At 47.1% G+C, this 22554-nt stretch overlaps 3 protein-coding genes and 1 long non-coding RNA gene across 7 annotated transcripts in view; 3 read left to right on the top strand and 1 right to left on the bottom strand.

Moving 5' to 3' along the window:
- C9H10orf143 (chromosome 9 C10orf143 homolog) overlaps window positions 1–6717 on the bottom strand; it is a 61375-nt gene extending 54658 nt beyond the window's left edge. For all 4 annotated transcript variants that reach the window (XM_024789436.2, XM_071068918.1, XM_024789440.2 and 1 more), the window contains exon 1: window positions 6496–6717. In XM_024789436.2, the coding sequence (XP_024645204.1) occupies window positions 6496–6564 (69 nt within the window). In that variant the 5' untranslated portion in view covers window positions 6565–6717. The remainder of the gene's footprint in view (window positions 1–6495) is intronic.
- On the top strand, window positions 1612–4225 carry LOC105470726 (melanoma inhibitory activity protein 2-like). The gene is given in 5 exon segments (XM_071068920.1): window positions 1612–1928; window positions 1930–2476; window positions 2479–3699; window positions 3767–4098; window positions 4100–4225. Coding segments are annotated over 5 exon segments (2385 nt in total). The 5' UTR covers window positions 1612–1769.
- Window positions 6718–7507: 790 nt separating the features above from the next.
- Window positions 7508–22318, top strand: LOC105471433 (uncharacterized). The gene is made up of 3 exons (XR_011607574.1): window positions 7508–7818; window positions 15194–15420; window positions 20468–22318. It is a non-coding gene; the product is annotated as an uncharacterized lncRNA (long non-coding RNA).
- Window positions 13087–14381, top strand: LOC139356159 (ribonuclease P protein subunit p25-like protein). Its single transcript, XM_071068917.1, has one exon. The coding sequence runs from the start codon at window positions 13368–13370 to the stop codon at window positions 14055–14057; it is 690 nt and encodes a 229-aa protein (XP_070925018.1). The 5' UTR covers window positions 13087–13367; the 3' UTR covers window positions 14058–14381.
- Window positions 22319–22554: the final 236 nt, after the last annotated feature.

The raw sequence follows: 22554 nt of genomic DNA, 5'->3' as shown, positions 1-22554 counted from the left end.
GCTAGCTAACTGGACTGCAAGGAAACTCACAGTGATCAGACACTCACAGTACAGGAGCGGTGCTTCGCCCTGGCTCTGCCCGAGAATCACCTGCAAAGTCACTACCGAGATGGGTCCTGGCTGCTGTGTTTTCCAAAACTTTGCTGGTGGTTATGTGCAGAGTATAGAGCCTCTAGGCTGTGAACAGAAGAAACTAGTTACCGTTCCTCAGTAACCAAATTCTGGAGACGCCTGTGAGAGAGAAATACACAGAGAGGCAGAGAGAGGACAGAAAACTTGGTAGAAGAACTTGGATACTTTATTGAACTCAATCTGGATTATTAAATCAAAGACTAGGACACAATACAATACAAACAAAACTTTATCAAATTAAGAGGCAATATACACCATGCCAATAAGATACCCAACTCATTATTCTTAGGTAACAGTCAAGAAGTATTGCAACCTGAAGCCTGGCACTCAATTTCAGCAATTCCAACCTGATCTATCATTCAGGGTGTCTTCCATTAAACCTTCCCTGTTCGCGCTGATCAATAATGACCTCTGGCTCCCCTTCCCTGACAGCCCACAGCATCACACTTTTCATCATTTTATGATGGCCAATTTAGGACTTCATTGGGAAGCTTTGTGGGTATATTTTATTTTTACTTTTTTATTTGAGATGGAGTCTCACTCTCTCGTCCAGGCTGGAATGCAGTGGTGTGATCTCTACTCACTGCAACCTCTGCCTCCTGGGTTCAAGCAATTCTTCTGTCTCAGCCTCCTGAGTAGCTGGGATCACAGAGGCATGCCACCAAGACCAGCTAATGTTTGTATTTTTAGTAGAGACAGGATTTCACCATGTTGGCCAGGCTGGTCTGGAACTCCTGACCTCAAGTGATCAGCCTGCTTTGGCCTCCTAAAGTGCTGGGATTACAGGCATGGGCCACTGCGCCCCGCCTGCTATTTTAGTTCCACAAATGCTACATGGGAAGCTGTGTAGCCCTGTGGTTAAGAGGGCAGGCCCTGCAGCCAAATGGCTTGGATTTAAGACCTTGTTCCACCATTTACTAGCTGTGTATCCTTAGGCCAGGTAATTACCCTCTCTGTGTCTCAGTTTCCTCATTTGTATCAAGGGAATAACTTAGCAGTGTTGTGCTATAAATTCAGATAATCCAAGCTGGACATGGTGGCTCACACCTGTAATCCCAGCACTTTGAGAGACAGAGGCAGGCTGATCACCTGAGGTCAGGAGTTCGAGACCAGCCTGGCCAACACGGCGAAACCTCATCTCTACTAAAAATACAAAAGTTAGCTGAGCATGGGGGCAGGCACCTGCAATTCTAGCTACTCGGTAGGCTGAGGCAGAAGAATCGCTTGAACCGGGGAGATGGAGGTTGCAGTGAGCCAAGACTGCGCCACTGCACTCCGGCCTGGGCAACAGAGACTTCGTCTCAAATAAAAAAACAAAAAACAAAATGAAAACAAAACAAAAACAAAAAAACCTCCCCCTCCAAGGCTGCCTGGCCGAAACCAAACCGAGGGGTGGTTTCACAGGCTTGCGCGGTTCCGGCTCGGACATGTGCTGCCTCAGGTAGTGGAACAAGCAGGCCAGGGTGGGCAGCCTAGGCCTGCGAGTGCCCGCATCCCCCAGCTCCCCCCGCAGCCGGGTCCGGTATGGTCCGCTCCGGTTGCCGGCTGCGGATTTGGTTCCGGACAGAACGCTACGAGTTCTCCGCTGCTTGTTGTCGCTGGGTTACTGCGGCGACCGCCAGAGCAGCCTTGGCGCTATGGAGGAGCCAGGGGCTACCCCTCAGCTGTACTTGGGGCTGGTCATGGGGGAGCTACACAGGGTTGTGGCAGCACTGCCTATAGATTCTAATCCTTATGGTTTTCCATGGGAATTGGTGATATGTGCCGCTGTTGTTGGATTTTTTGCTGTTCTCCTTTTTTTTGCGGAGAAGTTTTATATCGGTTAGGAGTCGGCTTTATGTGGGAAGAGAGAAAAAGCTTGCTATAATGCTTTCTGGACTAATTGAAGTAAAATGTAAACTACTTGAAAAATTTAGCCTTGTTCAAAAAGAGTATGAAGACTATGAAGTAGCGTCATCTTTAGAGGATGCCAGCTTTGAGAATGCGACAATGGAAGAACAAAGTTTGGAGGCAACCTGCGAAAATCTGAACAGGTCCAATTCTGAACTTGAGCATGAAATACTCTGTCTAGAGAAAGAGTTAACAGAAGAGAAATCTAAACATTCTCAAAAAAATGAATTGATGGCAGATTTTTCAAAACGGATACAGTCTCTAGAAGATGAGTCAAAATCCCTCAAATCACAAGTAGCTGAAGCCAAAAGAATCTTCAAGATATTTCAAATGACTGAAGAACGACTGAAGATAGCAATAAAAGATGCTTTGAATGAAAATTCTCAACTTCAGGAAAGCCAGAAACAGCTTTTGCAAGAAGTTGAAGTATGGAAAGAACAAGTGAATAAACTTAACAGAAAATAACATTTGAAGACTCCAAAGTACATGCAGAACAAGTTCTAAATGATACAGCAAATCACATCAAGACTCTGACTGAACGCTTGCTAAAGATGAAAGATTGGACTGCTAGGCTTGGAGAAGACATAACGGATGACGGTAACTTAGAAGTGAACAGTGAATCGGAAGATGGTGCTTACTTAGATGATCCTCCAAAAGGAGCTTTGAAGAAACTGATTCATGCTGCTAAGTTAAATGCTTCTTTAAAAACCTTACAAGGAGAACGAAACCAAATTTATATCCAGTTATCTGAAGTTGATAAAACAAAGGAAGAGCTTACAGAGCATATTAAAAATCTTCAGACTGAACAAGCATCTTTGCAGTCAGAAAACACACATTTTGAAAGTGAGAATCAGAAGCTTCAACAGAAACTTAAAGTAATGACTGAATGATATCAAGAAAATGAAATGAAACTCTACAGGAAATTAACAGTAGAGGAAAATAACCGGTTAGAGAAAGAAGAGAAACTTTCTAAGGCAGACAAAAAGATCAGCCATGCCACTAAAGAGCTGGAGACCTATGGACAGCGAGCCAAAGATCTTGAAGAAGAATTGGAAAGAACTATTCATTATTATCAACAGCAGATTATTTCCCATGAGAAAAAAGCACATCATAATTGGTTGGCAGCTTGGACTGCTGAAAGAAACCTCAATGATTTAAGGAAAGAAAATGCTAACAGACAAAAATTAACTAAAACAGAGTTTAAATTTGAACTTTTAGAAAAAGATCCTCATGTACTTGATGGTCCAAATACAGCATTTGGCAGACAGCATTCTCCATATGGTCCCTCATCATTGGGTCAGCCTTTATCTGAAAAGAGAGCTTTTCTCTCTCCTCCAACTGTGTTGGAAGGTCCACTCAGACTCTCACCTTTGCCTCCAGGGGAAGAAGGAAGAAGCTCAGGAGGCCCAGGGAATCCTCTGGACCATCAGATTACCAATGAAAGACGAGAATCAAGCTGTGAGAAGTTAACCCATCCTCACACGGCTCCTTCTGACACTGGGTCCCTGCCATCTCCGTGGGAACAGGACTGTAGGATGTTTCCTCCACCAGGACGATCATATCCTGATTCAGCTCGTCCTCCCCAGAGGCAAGACAGATTTTATTCTAACTCTGGTAGACCATCTGGACCAGCAGAACTCAGAAGTTTTAATGTGCCTTCTTTGGATAAAATGGATAAAATGGATGGGTCAATGCCTTCAGAAATGGAATCCAGTTAATGTGCCTTCTTTGGATAAAATGGATGGGTCAATGCCTTCAGAAATGGAATCCAGTAGAAATGATACCAAAGATGATCTTGGTAATTTAAATATGCCTGATTCATCTCTCCCTGCTGAAAATGAAGCAACTGGCCCTGGCTTTGTTCCTCCACCTCTTGCTCCAATCAGAGGTCCATTGTTTCCAGTGGATACAAGGGGCCCGTTCATGAGAAGAGGACCTCCTTTGCCCCGACCTCCTCCAGGAACCAGGTTTGGAGCTTCTCGAGATTATTTTCCACGAAGGGATTTCCCAGGTCCGCCACATGTTCCACTTGCAATGAGAAATGTCTATCCACCGAGGGGTTTTCCTCCTTACCTTCCCCTCAAGACCTGGATTTTTCCCCGCACCCCCACCTTCTGAAGGTATAAATGAGTTCCCTTCTGGGCTGATATCGCCTTCAAATGAGCCTGCTACTGAACATCCAAAACTGCAGCAAGACACCTGACAATATTTTTGCTCTCTGCAAAAGTAATTCTGATTGATCTCATTTTCAGTTTAAGTAACTGCTGTTACTTAAGTGATTACACTTTTGCTCAAATTGAAACAATGGAATTATAATTCTTAGGATAGTATTTTGTAAGTAAGGATGATTTAAATATGAATCTTATGAGGAAATTATTTCCACTGTATTTTATTCTAGATAGTATAACCATTTTAATTTGATTAACTAATCCACTATTATAGAAACGATAGTGGGAGCTTTACGTATGTAATCTTGCAGGTGGGGAGGCTTTAAATTCTGAAGGCTGTGTCTTTAAGCCAAGAACTGTATTTACTGTAGGTGTAGACAAATGTGAAAGTAACTTTATGCTTAATTAAATTTTAGTTGATTAAAAAATTCAGATAATCTACATGATAACCATTCTATCACTAGCAGTATTTGCCATGTCTCCACTAAATGTCTCAAAGTCGCCGAAAACACAGTACGGCCTAACAGGAGCTCTTCACTGCCTCTCACAGCTCCACACCACTCTTCTCTCAAGGAACAGCAGCACTGCCCTCCCAGGGCTCAAGTCAACCTGGCATCACCCTGGACTCTGCCCTTCACATTACCCTGCCATAGCCATTCCATCAGTGAGACTGTCTGCTCTCCCTCTAAATATACAGTCACGTCTGTCTAGTATCACCACCCCACTGCCCTCTCTTGTGCAAGCCTCTGCCACTTCTCCTCTGACATACTACTGTAGCCACAAGCCTTGCCTCCCTGCCTGCACACTGACCGCACCTTTCATTTTCCAGGGCAGTGGAGTAAGGTCTAAACACATCAGCATAGTCATGTCACTTTCCTGTTTGTTTCCCTACCGTCTGGTAGCATGGTAGTGGTGATCCACTCTTGGCTATGCAGAGGAGGGTAACACCCAGGGGATGGTGGGATGGGAAGGAATCTAGGTCCCTGCATATCCCCTGATCTGGGTGCCACCAGCCCTACGCCTATATTTAGTGACCCTGGGTTCCACCTTACTGGACTGCTCACCTTCATGCTGTTCTGTGCAGGAGAATCAAACTTCCATCTTGTTAGGGCCAGCATACTTTGAAGGCTCTTGGTTACAAAAGCACCCTAACCTGCTATATTACTGTACTATACTATTACTATACTACATTACTATACCATATTATTACTACATTACTGGGGTAACCTGCACCCTAGTAATGTAACAATTTGTACCTGGAGAAGGGGTGCGGCTGTGACAGAAACCTCAGTGGCACTGGCTTCACGGCCAGGCAGTGGGTGGTGAGGAAAGAGGTGGTGCAGGGTAGAAAGCTAGTCATTCCCGCTACGCAGTAAATACATCTTAAAAAATGCTGCCTGCATTAACTGGGAAGACAGATCCTGCACTTACCAAGCCTGTGTAGCTCTAGAAAGAAAAAAAAAAAAAAAAGCAAATATGCGGTATGTTGGCTGCTCACTGCTGCCCTTAGCAAGGAACTTTGAAATAAATGAGGCTGAGTAAGAACTGGCCAATTTGCAAGCAGAGGTGGAAGATAAAATACAGTAACGCCAAGCAGCTCTGTCTTCCAGATCCAATCCTGCAGTACTTCTTTCAGTTCCCCTAAGACGCTAAGCTTCTTCCTCCAACACTGTTTTTTGTCAGCTCCCATCCTACATACCCCTGGTCATCCTTCACGTCTCACACATACCTGACGTACCCACTCACCCTGGGATCTTGTGCAAGCCTCCCCATACCATCTCATCTTACCCTTTTCTCATCGGTTAATGGACTCAGCCCAAGAAGCACTAACACGCTCAATGCGGGTAACTTTCTGCGCGTGTTCGCTCCCCACGTACTCGTCCCCCAACACCCAGCCCTGGGCTTGGCACGTGGCAAGCGCTCAGTGAACAAGACTCATGAACAGTCAAGTGTAGACGGCAGGAGAAAACCTGACACGGATACCAAGCACCCGAGGTCCTGCTATGAGTCCCGGCGCATGTTTTAGGGAGCCTGGGTCTGGAGCCCCAGTGAGCGTGTGGTCAACGTGCCCAGGTTCCGCGAGTCCGCGCAGGCGCGAAACCGGGAGGGCGGTGTCACAACCCCGCCCGGAACAGGCCACGCCCTTAACGGGCCACGCCCTCCCAGGGAGGTGCGCGCGCCTGCGAGTGGCTTGGGCCAGGCCTCCTCATAGGCAGGGCCGCGCCCGCCAACACGAGGCGCGGTGGGAACCCACCCAGGGGCCATCCGCCCTCCCGTCCCTAATGCCCAGGCCCCGGGGGCTCACCACGTCCCCCTGAACCTGCAGATCCTCCGCCCTCCGCCGCCGCCAGCGGCAGAGCGCTAGGCTGTCCATGCAGCCACAGCGTCAAACCCTACGGGCCTCTCAGGCCTAGCCGAGGCCCGCACTCCACGCCCCCTTCCGCACACGGCCCTGGGGAGCCAATGGGGAGACTGAGGGGCGGGGCGCCGCGGGAAGCGCGAGAGCACCAAGGCGAGGACCACAGGCAGGAGCAGTAGAGACCGGAGTCTTCTGGGAATATTGGGACGATGTGGGCTTTGTCCGTCTGCCCCAAGTCATTACTTCGCAGAGAGGTCGGCTTGTGGCTTCTCTCTTCACAGGAGCAGCCGTGGGGCTCCAAAGAAAGCATTCTTTCAGGATCCCGCCAAACTTTTGACAACAGCCGGTGGATCGGCTGGAGGAGCGCCCGCCTCCTCTGTCTTATGATTGGTTGTTAGTCCTCGCGGGGCGCGGTCTCCCTGTGGCTGGTTGGCTAATAGATGGCGCAGGGGGCCAATTAGCTTGAGCGAGACAGCGGGTGTTTCTGGGAGTTGTGGTCCGCAGGGCTGCCTCGCTTCCGGGTGGGAGCCACTGGCGCCGCGGTGGGAAGGTGCAGAGCATTCAGGCCAGCCCCGCGCGGCACACGACTGTTGTGTCTGGTGGCTGCTGGTTGGGAGGCCCCGGAAGCACTTCTCCTCCCCTAGGCTGGAGGGTACTAGGAGGTCGCAGGTGCTGAGCTGCCAGGGCCTTTGGGCTGTGCTGAAGGGAAAAGCGCAGCCACTGTCGGGAGCGTGTGCTGCGGAGGTGGTTGCCGCCGTGATGTTCGCTCCGCCTGGCCCCTGCCGGGGATGCAGCCAACCAACCCTCAACAGCCGGCGGCGTTTCAGTCTCTGGCCCGGCGCGGTGCTGAGCACCACTGAGCCCTCATCGTAGGGCACCGAGTTCCGGACTCCTGCAGCCGCTTGTCCAGGCCCCTCCTGCCTTAGCACGGAGCTCCCTTGATTGCTCCAAACAGCCCAGACCGGCGCCTTTTTTGGATGATTTAAAACGGGGCCAATCCGTTGCCAGCGATTGGCTGGCAATGGGCACATGACCTTGTACGGGCCGTGGGTGGGTGGGGGCTGTTTTCTTCCTGTTGTCCTTGCCCAGTGTAAGTTTCCTGGAGCTGCGGCAGCCTTTTTGTCACCGTGAGGGCAGCTGGGGGGAACCCTAGGAAAGCAGGAAAGCCCCTAAAGCCAGAACAGCCTGAGCCTCTGAACCAACCCACAACTGACTACCGGTCACTTCGTCGTGTGTCTGTGATGTGAGTCCATCATTCTGCAGTTGGAGGTATCCTTTGCACAAAGCCCTGTTCTTAACCATTATAGTGAAACGCATGAATCGCTCTTCGGGCTATTTGCTGCATGATCCTCAGCAAATTAAATAGTTAATCTCACTCAGTTTACTCATTTATAAAGGATAGGATAATAAAGCATAGAGATTGTGAGGATTACATGAGGCCTTTACCTAGAAGATACTTAGAACAATGCTGGACACAAACTAAGTACTCAACAAATGTTGTATTTCTCCTACTAGTTAGTACTCCTAGGACTAATTGTGCCACCACTGGTTCACAGCCCCTTATCAAAAACCTTTCAGGCCAGATGTGTTTGTGAAATTCAGAATTTTTTGAATGTTTAAAAAAGGTGAGATATATTGTATACCCCTATAGCTAAACAATGTTTCTATAGCAGAAATGTGTGAGTCTTCACAAATATTCACCCTAAGTGGGATATATAAAGGTTGTAAAAAGGGCCAGGCACAGTGGCTTATGCTTGTAATCTTAGTACTTTGGAAGGCCAAAGCGGGAGGATTGCTTGAACCCAGGAGTTTGAGACCAACCTCGGCAACATAGTGAGACCCCGTCACTACAAAATAAAAATAAAAATAAATTAGCTGGGCACTATGGTTCCCACGTGTAGTCCCAGCTACTCAGAAGGCTGAGATGGGAAGATAGGTTGCTTAGGCCTGGAAGGTTGAGGCTGCAGTGGTTCCAGCCCGGGCAATAGAGTGAGACCCTGTCTCAAATGAAATAAATACAATCAATAAATAAAAGTTGTAAATAGTCTCATATCAGTTCAAATGAGTTCACTCCAAGCGTGGGGAAAAACTGATATGGAGGACTTTTTGCATTTCAGAATTGAAAATAAGGTATGTCGTAGGCCTCTAAAAACGTTTGTCTTGCAGTTGAGATTAGATGACTTGCTTTGTTACCCTTTTTTGGTATCACTGGCCTTTATACTTATGGCTGCTTTTCAGATGTGTGTAAGAACAAAATTTTAACAAATTTAGTTTCAAAGATCTGATTGGCTTTTGTTAGCATTGCATGCACCAGGCAGTCTACAAGACAGAAAAGTGCTCCAGTGAGGACCGAGTGGGTGAGTTTGACGGGCAGAAAAAAGTGGAGGAAAGCAGGAAGAATGAACAAATAGCAGAACAGTCATTTCAGTCATTTCAGGATTACTTCCCTTATAGAGGTGCAAACAAAATCTTGGCTTTATGTAATTTGGCTTTCATCTCTCCTGATTTCTCAGAAGATCTTATAAGTAAGCAACCCAGGTTTCAGTGTAGTGGCATGGATCCTTAGCATTAGTGACTCCAGTTTTGGCCTGCTGTCTTTCTTAAATGGATGCATGAGGCAACTATTTGGTAATGGGGAAGACTACTTAGCCTAGGAATGAGATACAGCAATAGGTATATTCAGAAAGATGCAGTTTAGCTTAGCACACTATTTTCCAAGCATCAGTCATGGGTACTAACTGCAAGGTGTATGCTAAACTTCTCCTATTATTTACATAGTACATTTATTTAAATTCTCAATATCTTAAGTTTGAAAAATTTTAAGAATAATATGTAACATCTATAAAATGATGGTTTGAATGCTCACTACTTTCGTATGTTAAATAGATTAATTATTAGAAGAAAATATGGGAGCCCAGGCACAGTGACTCATGCCTGTAATCCCAGCACTTTGGAAGGCCAAGACGGGCAGATTGCCTGAGGCCAGGAGTTCGAGACCAGCTGGCCAACATGGCAAAACCCTGTCTCTACTAAAAATACAAAAATTAGCCAGGCATGGTGGCGCATGTCTGTAATCCCAGCTTTTTGGGAGGCTGACGCATGAGAATTGCTTAAACCCCAGAGGCGTAGGTTGCAGTGAGTCAAGATCACACCACTGCACTCCAGCCTAGCTGACAAAACAAAACTTTGTTTCAAAAAAAAGAAAGAAAGAAAGAAAAAAATTGGCTGGGTGCGGTGGCTCACGCCTGTAATCCCAGCACTTTGGGAGGCTGAGGCGGGTGGATCACGAGGTCAGGAGATCAAGACCAGCCTGGCCACCATGGTGAAACCCTATCTCTACTAAAAATACAAAAAATTAGCCAGGTGTGGTGGCACGCACCTGTAGTCCTAGCTACTTGGAAGGCTGAGGCAGGAGAATCGCTTGAACCTGGGAGGCAGAGGTTGCAGTGAGCTGAGACTGCACCACTCCACTCCAGCCTGGGCGACAGAGCGAGACTCTGTCTCAAAAAAAAAAAAAAGGAAAAGAAAATATGGGAAAGTTTCATGATATTGATTTCCTGCATATGACACCAAAAGTACAGTCAATAAAAGAAAAAAAATAGATAATTTGCAACTATATCAAAATTTAAAATTTTGTACATCAAAGGACACTATTAATCCAGTGAAAAGGCAACCCAGGAAATGGAGAAAATATTTTCAAATAGCATATCTGATAAGGAGCTAATATTCAGATTATATAAAGAATGCCTGGCTGGGTACGGTAGCTCATGCCCAGGAGTTCAAGACCAGCATAGGCAACAAAGCAAAACCCCATCTCTAAAAATAAAATAAAAATTGTTTCTCATGGCCAGGCATGGTGACGCATACCTGTAACCCCAGCAGTTTGAGAGGCATAGGTGGGGAGATCACTTGAACTCTGGAGTTCTAGGCCAGCCTGGGCAACATAGGGAGAGCCAGGTTTCTACAAAAAAAATATATATATGTGTGTGTATATATATATATGTATATGTATATATATGTGTGTGTGTGTATATATGTGTGTGTGTGTGTGTATATATATGTATATTAGCCTGGCATGGTGGTGTGCACCTGTAGTCCCAGCTACTCAGAAGCCTGTGGTGGGAGGATCACTTGAGCCCAGGAGGTCAAGGCTGCAGTGAGTCGTGATCATGCCACTGCACTCCAGCTGGGGCGACACAACAAGACCTTGCCTTAAATAAATAAATAAATAAAAACCTGTTTATGCACCACTTACTGTCATCTTGCACACCGCCTTCAAGGGAAGTCTCTCTCAGGTGGAGGGTGATTTGAGTTCAGTCCCACCCTGCCAGTTTCCAGCACCTGGACAAAGCTGCTTGAACCTCTAAGTCCCCTTCCCCTTTTTGGTGCATAAAATTGGAATAAGAAAACCTGGCACGGTGGCACATACTTAGAGTAGTCCCAGCTACTCGGGAGGCTGAGGCAGGAGGGTTGCTTGAGGCCAGGAGTTTGAGGCTACAGTGTGCTATGGTATAACCTATGAATGGCCACTGCATTCTAGCCTGGAGAACATAGGGAGACCTTGTCTAAAAACTAGAGAAATAAAATTAAGAATTGGGATGCTAATAGTATCTACCTCAGTGGAATACTTTTGGGTTTTTTGTTTTTTGTACTTTTTTTTTCCCCCGAGACAGAGTCTTGCTCTGTCGCCCAGGCTGGAGTGCAGTGGTGTGATCTCGGCTCACTGCAACCTCCTCCTCCTGGGTTCAAATGATTCTCCTGCCTCAGCCTCCTGAGTAGCTGGTATTACAGGCACTCGCCACCACACCTGGCTAATTTTTGTATTCTTAGTAGAGATGGGGTTTCACCATGTTGGCCAGACTGGTCTCAAACTCTTGACCTCTTAATCCACCCACCTCGGCCTCCCAACGTGCCGGGACTACAGGCGTGAGCCACCGCACCTGGCCACTTTGGAGTTTTAAGTGAGATGCTGTCTGTGACTGTGGGGTGGTGAGCACTGTGTCTGGTAAGCTCTCAACTAATGGTAGCTGGTGTGACTGTCTCTAGTCTTTCTCCAACTGAGCATGTAGCCTCTCCCCTTCCTGGATCACATAGAGTTCAGGAAGTTTCCAGAGAGGTTTGACTTGGTAATGGCTCCTGTACTCAACTGATGAGTGTTTGTTTCTGAGCCTCAGTTCCCTCATCTATAAAATAGGAATAACATAGACTGCTCCTGTCGCCTGCCTTCCAGAGAAGTCAGAGCTTCCAAGAGTGGCTGCTGATTTGCCAATGAACACACTCATCTTGGCCATGCCAAGGGGGATCTGTGTGTGTTCCAGGCCAGGCCAAGGAGCAGTTCAATTCAACTGTTGCAACGCCATTACTTCTGTTCTTCCATTTACCCAGTCTTCCCCCTTTCAAACTCCCATGACGTCTTTTAAAAGGCACCGTGTCTGCTCATCTTACTGAGATATACAAGATAACATGTAAAGCCTGTAGTAGGGAGCCTGGCATGGAGTAGGCATTTCAGAGGCACTCCTTCCATTCCCTGCTGCCCTCTTATTTAAACATTGCCAGCACTTCCTTGGGCACTAGGATAAGGTTAGTTTTTACCTTTGAAATTTACAGTTTCTTTAGATATTATAGTAACAATAATCGGTTATCGTCTTTACCTGGAAAGGCGTCCCTGTTGGATTAGTCTATTTTGTACTGCTGTAAAGGAATAACTGAGGCTGGGTATTTACAAAGCAAAGTTTATTTGTCTCACAGTTCTACAGGCTGTCCACGAAGCATGGTGTCAGGATCTGCTTCCAGTGAGGCCTCAGGAAGCTTTCAATCATGGCAGAAGGCCAAGGGGCAGCGGGGTCTCACATGGCAAGAGAGGGAGGAGGAGGTGCCAGGCTCTTTAAACAATCAGCTCTTGGCCGGGCGCGGTGGCTCAAGCCTGTAATCCCAGCACTTTGGGAGGCCAAGACGGGCGGATCACAAGGTCAGGAGATCGAGACCATCCTGGCCAACACGGTGAAACTCCGTCTCTACTAAAAAAAATACAAAAAACTAGCCGGGCGAGGTGGCGGGTGCCTGTAATCCCAGCTACTCGGGAGGCTAAGGCAGGAGAATGGCATAAACCCGGGAGGCGGAGCTTGCAGTGAGCTGAGATCCGGCCACTGCACTCCAGCCTGGGCGACAGAGCAAGACTCGGTCTCAAGAAAAGAAAAAAAAAACAATCAGCTCTTGCATGAACTCACAGAGTCAGAACTCACTCAGTACCTGGAGGATGACATGGAGACATTAACGAGAGATCCACCCCCATGACCCAGACTCATCCCACTATGCCCACCTTCAGCACTGGTGGTCACAGTTCAACGTGAGATTTGGAGGGGACAAGCATCCAAACTGTATCACCCCTCAACCCCTCAACTGCACCTGGTTTGCTCCGGTTTTCCAGATTTTGACTGAAATGTCCTCTTCCCAGCAAAGCCGTGTGGACCACCCAGGTTAAAGCAGCCACCTGGTGCTGGCCTGTGTAGCCCAATTCCAGTTCTCCAGGGTGCTCATCACTCTGTGGCAGTTTCTCTTCTGGTTTGTGAGAGAAAAATAAATCTTGGGGCTCCAAAATCACTAAAGGGAAAAGTCAAGCTGAGAACTGCTTAGGGCAAACCTGCCTCCCCTTCTAGTCAAAGTCACCCCTTTGCTCGCTGACATAAATGCATATCTGTTTGTCTCCTTTGGAGTGGTTCATCTCAAACTCAAAAGAAGGCAATCATTTGTCTCTTACCTACCTATGACCTGGAAGCCCCCTCCTGCTTCAAGTTGTCCCACCTTTCTGGACTGAACCAATGTACATCTCACATATGTTGACTGATGACTTGTATCTCCCTAAAATGTATAAAACCAGACTGTGCTCTGTCCACCTTGGGCACATGTCATTGGGACCTCCTGAGACTGGGTCACGGGCATGCATCCTCAACCTCGGCAAAAATAAACGTTCTAGTTGGCTCCGGATCGTGTGTGAGGCGGATTTGTGGGCAGCGAGAGTCACATTCAAGACAGCAAGCAGGATGGAGCACTACCGGAAAGCTGGTTCTGTAGAGCTCCCAGCGCCTTCCCCAATGCCCCAGCTACCTCCTGATACCCTTGAGATGCGGGTCCGAGATGGCAGCAAAATTCGCAACCTTCTGGGACTGGCTCTGGGTGGGTTGGAGGGCGGCAGTGCACGGCATGTGGTGTTCTCAGGTTCTGGCAGGGCTGCAGGAAAGGCTGTCAGCTGCGCTGAGATTGTCAAGTGGAGGGTCCCAGGCCTGCACCAGCTCACGAAGCTACGTTTCCTGCAGACTGAGGACAGCTGGGTCCCAGCCTCACCTGACACAGGGCTAGACCCCCTCACAGTGCGCCGCCATGTGCCTGCAGTGTGGGTACTGCTCAGCCTGGACCCCAATGAGTGTGGCTACCAACCCCCAAGGGCACCCCCTGGCCTGGGTTCCATGCCCAGCTCCAGCTGTGGCCCTCGTTCCCGAAGAAGGGCTTGAGACACCCGATCGTGAAGACCTGCTGAGCCAGCCTGTTCTCCAGGCCTGAATGTCTGGGATGCTTGTGCCTTTTCTGAGAAGCCCTGTGACTGCGCAAATCCCCATCAAGGTTTGAGTCCACAGAAGTGGACTTCCCTGTCATGCTTTCCCTTCCCTCTAGCATGTGGGAAGGGACTGCTGTGAAGAGTGACAGGTGTGGGGCCTCTGCCAAGTTCCGCGTTGCTCAATGAGGGCTTACTCTGCCTTCTACCTACAATGCATCTGAACTGCCTTCTGAAAGAGGTCCAGGGAGGGATTTAGGAAATAAAGTTTCTACCTATTTGATGAGCCTCTAAAAAAAAAAAAAAAAAAAAAAAAAAAAAATTAAACGTTCTAAATTAACTGAGACCCGTCTCAGATATTCGGGGTTCACAAGCTGATGTTCTGTACTTTCCCCCCAACCCCCCAGAGTGCTTGTTCCCCGCTGTCCAGAGCCAGGCACACTGCAGGCACTCAGGAAAGAAGTGTGCCAACAGAGACTTTGCTAGTTAGCCTGGAATCTTTGATTTCATTTAATTATCACAGTAATACCGCAGGACTATCCTCATGTTCAGACAAAAAAACCGAAGCTCGGAGAAGTTACCCATGGTTCCCGGGGCTGCAAGGCCACCAAGTGGCAGACCTGAATTCAAGCAAGTCCATCTGGTTTCCCACCCTTCTGTGCCCAGTAGCCTTTGGGTTCCCACGTAAAGCCCGCTTAAGCTGCAAGTCTTCCTGAAAGCAAGGTGAGTTAGACAAAAACAAACAAACAGAAACAGCAACCCACAGCTCTATCTTGTCAGTTACCCCAAAGGCCTCCATTTCCCAGTGGCACTTTCTGGGCGCCCTGCTGGGGAGTGACGTGCAAGGCCCAGGTCGTGGCTTTCTGACATGAGCCTCTGTTGCACACCCTTGTGTGCTCTTTATTCTGCACACACCCCTTTGAGTCTGAAGTGGCTTGTGCAGGGCCATGTGCGATTAAGGGCTTTGCCTGCCTCCCCACCCGGCTCCTTGCTGGTCCCGCTTACCACCCCGTTGCCAGTGCCTGCGCTGCCCCGGGGCCGTGCATTCCAGGCTTGGCTTCATGCCATGCACTTTCCACCTCTCTCCTCCTGCAGGCTCCAGCCAGTGCTGTGTGGGGACTTCACGTCGTGCCTCAGGCTTGCTCCTCTGACCTCTCCTGGCACTTGGTCCTCCAAAGGAGCTCCCCCTTCTGCCGGCCATCCGCGTTTGCTCACCTGGACTTGCTGAGGGAGCTCAGGTGCCCTGTGTCTGCTAATCTGTGTGTCCTGGCGCCCAGGGCAGGCAGGGCCCAGAGTGGGTGCCTGCTCAAGGCCGGGGATAGGTGAGTTCAGCAGTTAGCTGTGGGGTGTCTGCTCAGGCCCAGCCCTGGGGGAGCCTCTAGGAGGGGTACCCCTGCCCTCTTGCCCTCTCTGCAGGAGAGGCTCCAGTGAAGCAGACACAACTCGACGTTAAGTGAGGCAAGTCAGTGAGAATGCACAAGCCACGCAGACGCTGCTTCGTGATTTTCTCATGACATCTGACACTTGTATGTTCAAATCGCATCACTAAAGAGTAGCTGCATAGGACTGCCTACGGAGGGTCTCCCGCTTTGCTGTCTCTCATCTCTCCTGTCTAGACTCGGTCTTTAGCCCTCTCCTCTCCCTGTGGACAGGGCAGCTGTACTAGCCTAAGAGGATTAGAACCTGAAGGATGCCCTTGTCCCTACAAGGGAAGTCACACATTTGTTTTGGTGAGGGTCATGGTTTTGTTCCAGTATCATTTTAGCTCAGGCTGCATTTTCTTTTATAAGACTCAGTTTAAGACTTTTTTACCTGCTCATAAAAATGAGATTAAAAAAAGAGAAAGACTTTTCTAAATGCAATCCTTATAACAATCCAGGAATACGTCATTAAAACAAAAAAGAAAGTAACAACCCACTATTTTTCAACTTTATTTTCTTTCTTTTTTTTTTTTTTTTGACAGAGTTTTGCTCTTGTTGCTCAGGCTGGAGTGCAATGGTGCGATCTCAGCTCACCACAACCTCCGCCTACTGGGTTCAAACAATTCTGCCTCAGCCTCCCGAGTAGCTAGGATTACAGGCATGCGCCACCATGCCTGGCTAATTTTGTATTTTTAGTAGAGATGGGATTTCTCCATGTTGGTCAGGCTGGTCTCGAACTTCTCCCCACCTCAGGTGATCCACCCACCTCGGCCTCCTAAAGTGCTGGGATTACAAGCGTGAGCCACCACACCTGGCCTCAACTTTCAAAATAATACCTCTACGTGCAGACTTGTAATCTAAGCCAGTGCCCTGAATTATTTTCTGACATTGTAAATGTGCTTTTTAAGGACGATAAAGAAACAGATAATTATTTAATATCAAAAGACTTTAGGCCAGGCGCAGTGGCTCATGCCTGTAATCCCAGCACTTTGGGAGGCTGAAGTGGGTGGATCACTTGAGGTCAGGAATTCGAGACCAGCCTGACCAACATGGTGAAACCCCATCTCTACTAAAAATAAAAATAAAAAAAATAGCCAGGTGTCGTGGCGGGCACCTGTGATCCCAGCTGCTCAGGGGACTGAGGCATGAGCATCACTTGAACCTGGGAGGAGGAGGTTGCAGTGAGCCAAGATCTCACCCACCACTGCACTCCAGCCTGGGTGACAGAGTAAGACCCTGTCTCAAAAAAAAAAGAAAAAAAAAAAGTCTTTATGACCAGTGCAAATTAGAGATCTATATGACACACTGTGTAATGTATATGCCCAAGTCCATCTCACAATGGTACTATAAACACACGCTGTATATAGAAGGTAAGAATTTTATAGTCTGTCATTTTGCATTTTCTTCATAGGTGCTGTTGATAAATAAAAATATTAATAAACCACAAATGTACCTTCCAAAGTCAATAGCTTTATGTTTGACTGGAAAGTACTGTCTCCCATCTTAACCTACCCCTGCTTCTAATAGCTTGACAATGTTTGTTAAATGCCACACACCAATGTCCGTTCTAAGTCATGCTTTGTTTCAACAATAGATTGAAATTTTACCATGGTATTTTATATTTCATCCTAAATTTTTTTATTTTCAAGTGTATGAAGTCACATTGGTTATGTCTGATAATCCATTTTGGACATATATTTTCATATAAATTATAGGACATTTTTGCCTCTCAGTTCTCACAACATAGTAAGGAAAAAAAAACCCAGCATGTGGCAATATGACTGATGCCATGTTAGTGTGTGGTTGGAAATAATAAAGATTATAAATGACTCCATAGGTGTAGAAAATAAGGGGAGAAGACTTATTGGGGAGAAGTAAAAAAGCTTGTTTTCTTTATGCATAGCAGAAAGAAGGCACCATGACTGATATATTACTATTCACCTTCTTTTTATTTCTAAGGGGGTTTTTATTAACCCCTTTTTATCAATCAAAATAAATTGATTGCCAGTGAATGCAATATTTTCTGACTATTTGAAATTATACAATGAAAGCAAAGACATGTAAACTCACATACTACATTTGCTGACAAACAAAAGACAACCTTCCCCCCCTCCAAAAGGATTGCTAAATAGTTAAAGATTGTTACAGCTATCTCTTAAAAAAAGAACATTTTAGGCCAGGCATGGTGGTTCTCACCTGTAATCCCAGCACTTTGAGAGGCCAAAGCAGAGGATCTTTTGAGCCCAGGAGTTGGAGACCAGCCTTGGAAACATAGGGAGACCCCAATCTCTATGAAAAATAAAAATAAAAGTGTCTGGGTGTGGTGGCACACGACTGTGGTCCCAGCTACTCGGGAGGCTGAGGCAGAGGATCCCTTGAGCCTGGGTGGTCTAGGATGCAGTGAGCCATGATCACACCACTGCACCCCAGCCTGGGTGAAAAAGCAAGACCCTTTTTCAAAGAAAAGAATATTTTATTTAAGGATAGGATTAGGCTTTGGGATTCCTTTGGAATTCAACTTCATCCAGCTGTGTTAGTGGTCATGTAGTCATTAAATAACAGAATACTGTTATTCAATAAATATTTCCCATCATAAAAAGACATGTTTCTTTACGGCAAATACAGTTATGACCAATCTCAGTCCTGGGCAAGGAATTATATACTTACCTGATTCAAGAAGGGAGAAAACAGGGTGGTCAGGAATACATCTGTGATTCATTCCCTCAAGAGGCAGTCCGGTGACATGGTTTGGCTGTGTCCCCACCCAAATCTCTTCTTGAATTGTAGCTCCCATAATTCCCACGTGTTGTGGGAGGTAATTGAGTCACGGGGGTGGGTTTTTCTTGTGCTGTTCTCCTGATAGTGAGAAATCTCATGAGATCTGATGGTTTTATAAAGGGGAGTTCCTTGCATAAGCTCCTTGCCTGCCTCCATGTGAGACACGACTTTGCTCCTTCTTTGACTTCTGCCATAATTGTGAGGCCTCCCCAGCCATATGGAACTGTGAGTCCATTAAACCTCTTTCCTTTATAAATTACCCATCTTGGGTATGTCTTTTATTTTTGAGACAGAGTTTCACTCTTATTGCCCAGGCTGGAGTGCGATGGCACGATCTCAGCTCACCGCAACCTCTGTCTCCCAGATTCAAGCGATTCTCCTGCCTCAGCTTCCCAAGTAGCTGGGATTACAGGCATGCACCACCACACCTGGTTAATTTTGTATTTTTAGTAGAGATGGGGTTTCCCCATGTTGGCCAGGCTGGTCTCAAACTCCCCACCTCAGGTGATCCACCCGCCTCGGCCTCCCAAAGTGCTGGGATTATAGGCGTGAGTCATCGCGCCGGGCCAGTATGTCTTTATTAGCAGCATGAAAACTGACTAATACATCTGGTCACTCTTAGCATAGTGACATAGAATGTACACAAACTAAAAAATAAGGGTTTCAACCTAACTGGTGAGAGCATTCCTCTTGGTGTTCTCCAGGAGGAAGGCCAGAGTTTGGGACAACAGAAATAAAACAGTGGCTTTGAAAATGGGGCCAAACTGTGTTCCCCCGTGGAGGGGCTGAGGAGGAGGGAGCGGGGCACTGAGCCCTCTGTTCGTTCGGCCTTTGGGCTCTCTGCCTCCCACCATCAGCCCTCAGGGCAGCTGCTGCTCACTGGCCACCTGGCTGCTGAGGGGCTTGGTGACCGGCAGAGCTGCCCTGTTGTGTCTGTGCAGTCAGCCAGACGTGGCTCAGCACAGATCTTTCCCTCGGTTTCATGGAGTAAAGGGTTCCTCAGTAGGGCCCCACACATCCGTCTCTCATCATAGGAGGGTAACTTTCTTCCTGCATCTCCTGTTTCCACTTCTTAGTCATTTCAACCAGCGGCGAACTGGAAAAAGAACATATATGTTATGGTGGGAAAGTATGAAAGTAATGTTGGCGTGGAGTGTTTCAATGAGATGTTTCTTCTGATTAAAGCATATTTCACATGATGGGCAAGTAATAGATACGACCTCAGACGTAGGCTAATCATGGAGTCAACAGCAAGCTTCCACTTGACTGTTACGAAATTAGCTCCCTCACCAGAACATTCCCTCTGTATTCTTTTTTCTTTCTTTCCACATACCATCAGGGATTGGGCTTTCTTTCTACATACCATCAGGCAACTGGGGCCTATGCATCCTTTAAAAATTAGTGGTTTGTTTTTTCTTTTCTTTTTTGGTTTGTTCTAGAAGAAGAAATTTAAAGCCAGCCATTGTTTTACAGAAAAATCATTGTGCCATTGAAACCCAAAGTGTGCCATCCAGTCTGGAGGCCATGGGAACCATGAATCCTTTCAGAGTTTGAAGCAAATACAAAACTGTTCACGTCATCCTGGGTTATTTTATTGTTTCACCACCTTCCTGAAATGGAACTCGAACTTCATTTAGAGTAGCTGTCTGGCACGCTGGCACGGGGGCTCCCAGAGCTGAGCGAGCACGGGGTGCCATAAGAACCAGGCGTTCTGCCCCGACTGGCCCACCTCACTCTCGGCACAGGGAGGCATTTGTGGTGGGCCAGTGTCCATGCAGCCTCAGCCTGGACAACTCCAGAAGAAACTCAAGAACACAAATTTAGATGATTAACAAAATAGTCTGTGTTCCATCTTCCTGCACTGGGGGGAAATGTCACTTGTTTTTTAGAGGAGAGAGAGAATGGGAAGGAAGCCACTGCAGGTGTGGCAGACATTGGAGGACTCCGGGCAAGTATAAAACTGCTGTGGCCACTGATTTAACTAAGTTTCAACCAAGTAGCTTTTCAGGTTAGGTGACATCTGCTACATGCTAGAACTAGCTATGGAGTCTGTGCTTTGGCCCCAGCTTGGAGCCCAGAACTATGAGCGTGTATCACCGAGTTGTGTTTGTAAGGGTTGTATGTATTTTTAGTGTTTCCTAGACCTTTCTACCCTGATTGCCTTCCACAGGTAGGAGCCACTGACTGTACCTGGTGCCTGAGGCCACTCCAGTGGTCCCCTCTGGGAGGTGATGCTTCTGTGCAAAAGCAGCCTCTGAAAGAATGTCAAGGTCAGCGGAAGAGAGGGCACACACCTTCCAAGGAGGTGGTGTGGGTTGGGACCCAGTGTCCTGGAAGGGACCTCCTTCAGGCGAGAACTCTTGAAGCCAGAGAGCATGAAAGAACCTGAGTATAGAACTTCTCAGGTCTCTAAGGAATTACATCTGATTCTATAAGAATCAGAAGTTTGTTGGCCAGGTGCAGTGGCTCACACCCGTAATCCCAGCACTTGGAGAGGCTGAGGCAGGAAGATCACTTGAGCTCAGGAGTTGGAGACCAGCCTGGGCAACATAGTGAGACCTCATCTCTATTTAAAAAAATAAAATAAAAGTTTGTGACACCAAGGAAAGCTCCTCTGTGTCCTTAGTTTCTTAGATATGAAACATGAACTACAAATAACTGCAGAAAATTAACTCCAACTGGACTTGGAGGATAAATACACATACACACACAATACTATTTACATATAAAACATTGTGACTCAAAAGGAGAGAAAATGCAGCTACATGTAAACATCCGTGGCAATTAGGTATACACCCTCAGTGACCAGCAAATAGCATTCGGTGTGTCTGGGGTGATCGCCGCAGGAACTGGGCCTTTGGTTAGTAACGATGCTTTGGAAGTGTGCATGCCAGTCATAACATGTGGAGGGCTCTTCCTCTCTCCCTCCCTGTGTTAACATGCTTTCATATGGCCAGCACGGTCTTGATAAATCTTGCAAGATCTCAAATAGCCTAGTGAAACGGGAAGAGAAGAAGAAGGTGTTAGAAGTTTGCAGGTCAGGGGAAAAGCACGTGTTTGGGGTGAGTCAGCGGAGCCTCCACAAATACAGCATCAGTTTGTGTGAATTCTCAGCTGTGGTTTCTCAGGTTGGATAAAGAAGCCGCCCAACAAAGGCTGCTGTTTCGCCCGCCTGAAGAGGCACTTATGCCACCTACAGCCTGGAATCTGGCACTACAATTCGCGCCCAACTCCCTGGCTCATCCTAGGTGGGAGAGAGATCAGAATCTATGCAGGGAATGCAAAATGGGCAGGCAATTCCAAGGTGAGTTTTTCTTCCCTCCGGTAAATTGTAAACAATTAAAAACATGTTTGAAAATTATTTTAACTAAGTAATTTTTGGAGATTGCAGCAGCTGGGTTGGGATTTATGAACTACATTTCTTACAAATACATTTCTTCTAGAGAACTTCCCGTAGGACATAATCACTTTTCCCCCCTGCATAGCAGTCCCACAACTCAACCCCAGGCTACACTGGGCTACTGGGTACACACTTGCCCGGACAGTCTCAGCTTCTTAGGGGAAACCAGATTACTGTGAAGCCATCAGATAAGACATACTTCTGAAAAGAAATGGAATGTATTTTTATTGGCAAAGCCAAGATGAAGTATGTCTTGAAATCTGTTTTACAAATAAACTTACACATAAATTGTCCATCCACTGCTTGGAAATCTTTTTTCATGTTTGAGGAGCTGTCAGAGGTCTCTAATAAACAGCGAGTCTTATTTAGTTTACTGGATATGTAATTCTTCTTTTCTTTGAAAATAATTATTTTTTCAAGCAAGTGCAGCAAAAATACAACCAATAAAAATCTAGCTATGACAGCATAAACAACCTTTATAGCACGCATATACACAGACTTCTTCCAATAAAAGCAGTTCCTGGCAAGAAAGGGAACAGAAAATTGGCTGATGTGTTCCAGATAAGTTCTGGACTCCTAAGGGCTGAGGAAGAGTCCTCACAGCCCATCCCCAACTCCCCATCCCAGACCAGTCCTTGGTTAGGGTGAGGGAGGGGGGTCCCCATTGCCAGAGTGGCTTGGGCTAAGGAGAAGGGATGGGCTGCTCTCAACGTGGAGTCAGGGGAGACCCTTCCCAAGGCCCATCCTTGGGGCCAGGAAGTCTGCTGGACAGAGGCTGAACCCCGCTGCAGGCTCCGGAGGAGCGGGTGGGAGACCGGCCACTGTTCAGGCTCCCCATTCTGGGTCCAGGCCAATTG

The sequence above is a fragment of the Macaca nemestrina genome, chromosome 9, assembly GCF_043159975.1.
Source record: "Macaca nemestrina isolate mMacNem1 chromosome 9, mMacNem.hap1, whole genome shotgun sequence".
Lineage (NCBI taxonomy): Eukaryota > Metazoa > Chordata > Mammalia > Primates > Cercopithecidae > Macaca > Macaca nemestrina.
The sequence above is the reverse complement of the archived record's forward strand: the minus strand, read 5'-3'. Positions and strand labels throughout refer to the sequence as shown.

Bases quoted from the DNA above. Each gene is read 5' to 3' on its own strand.
- LOC139356159 (XM_071068917.1), top strand. From the start codon at position 13,368: ATGTACATCTCACATATGTTGACTGATGACTTGTATCTCCCTAAAATG.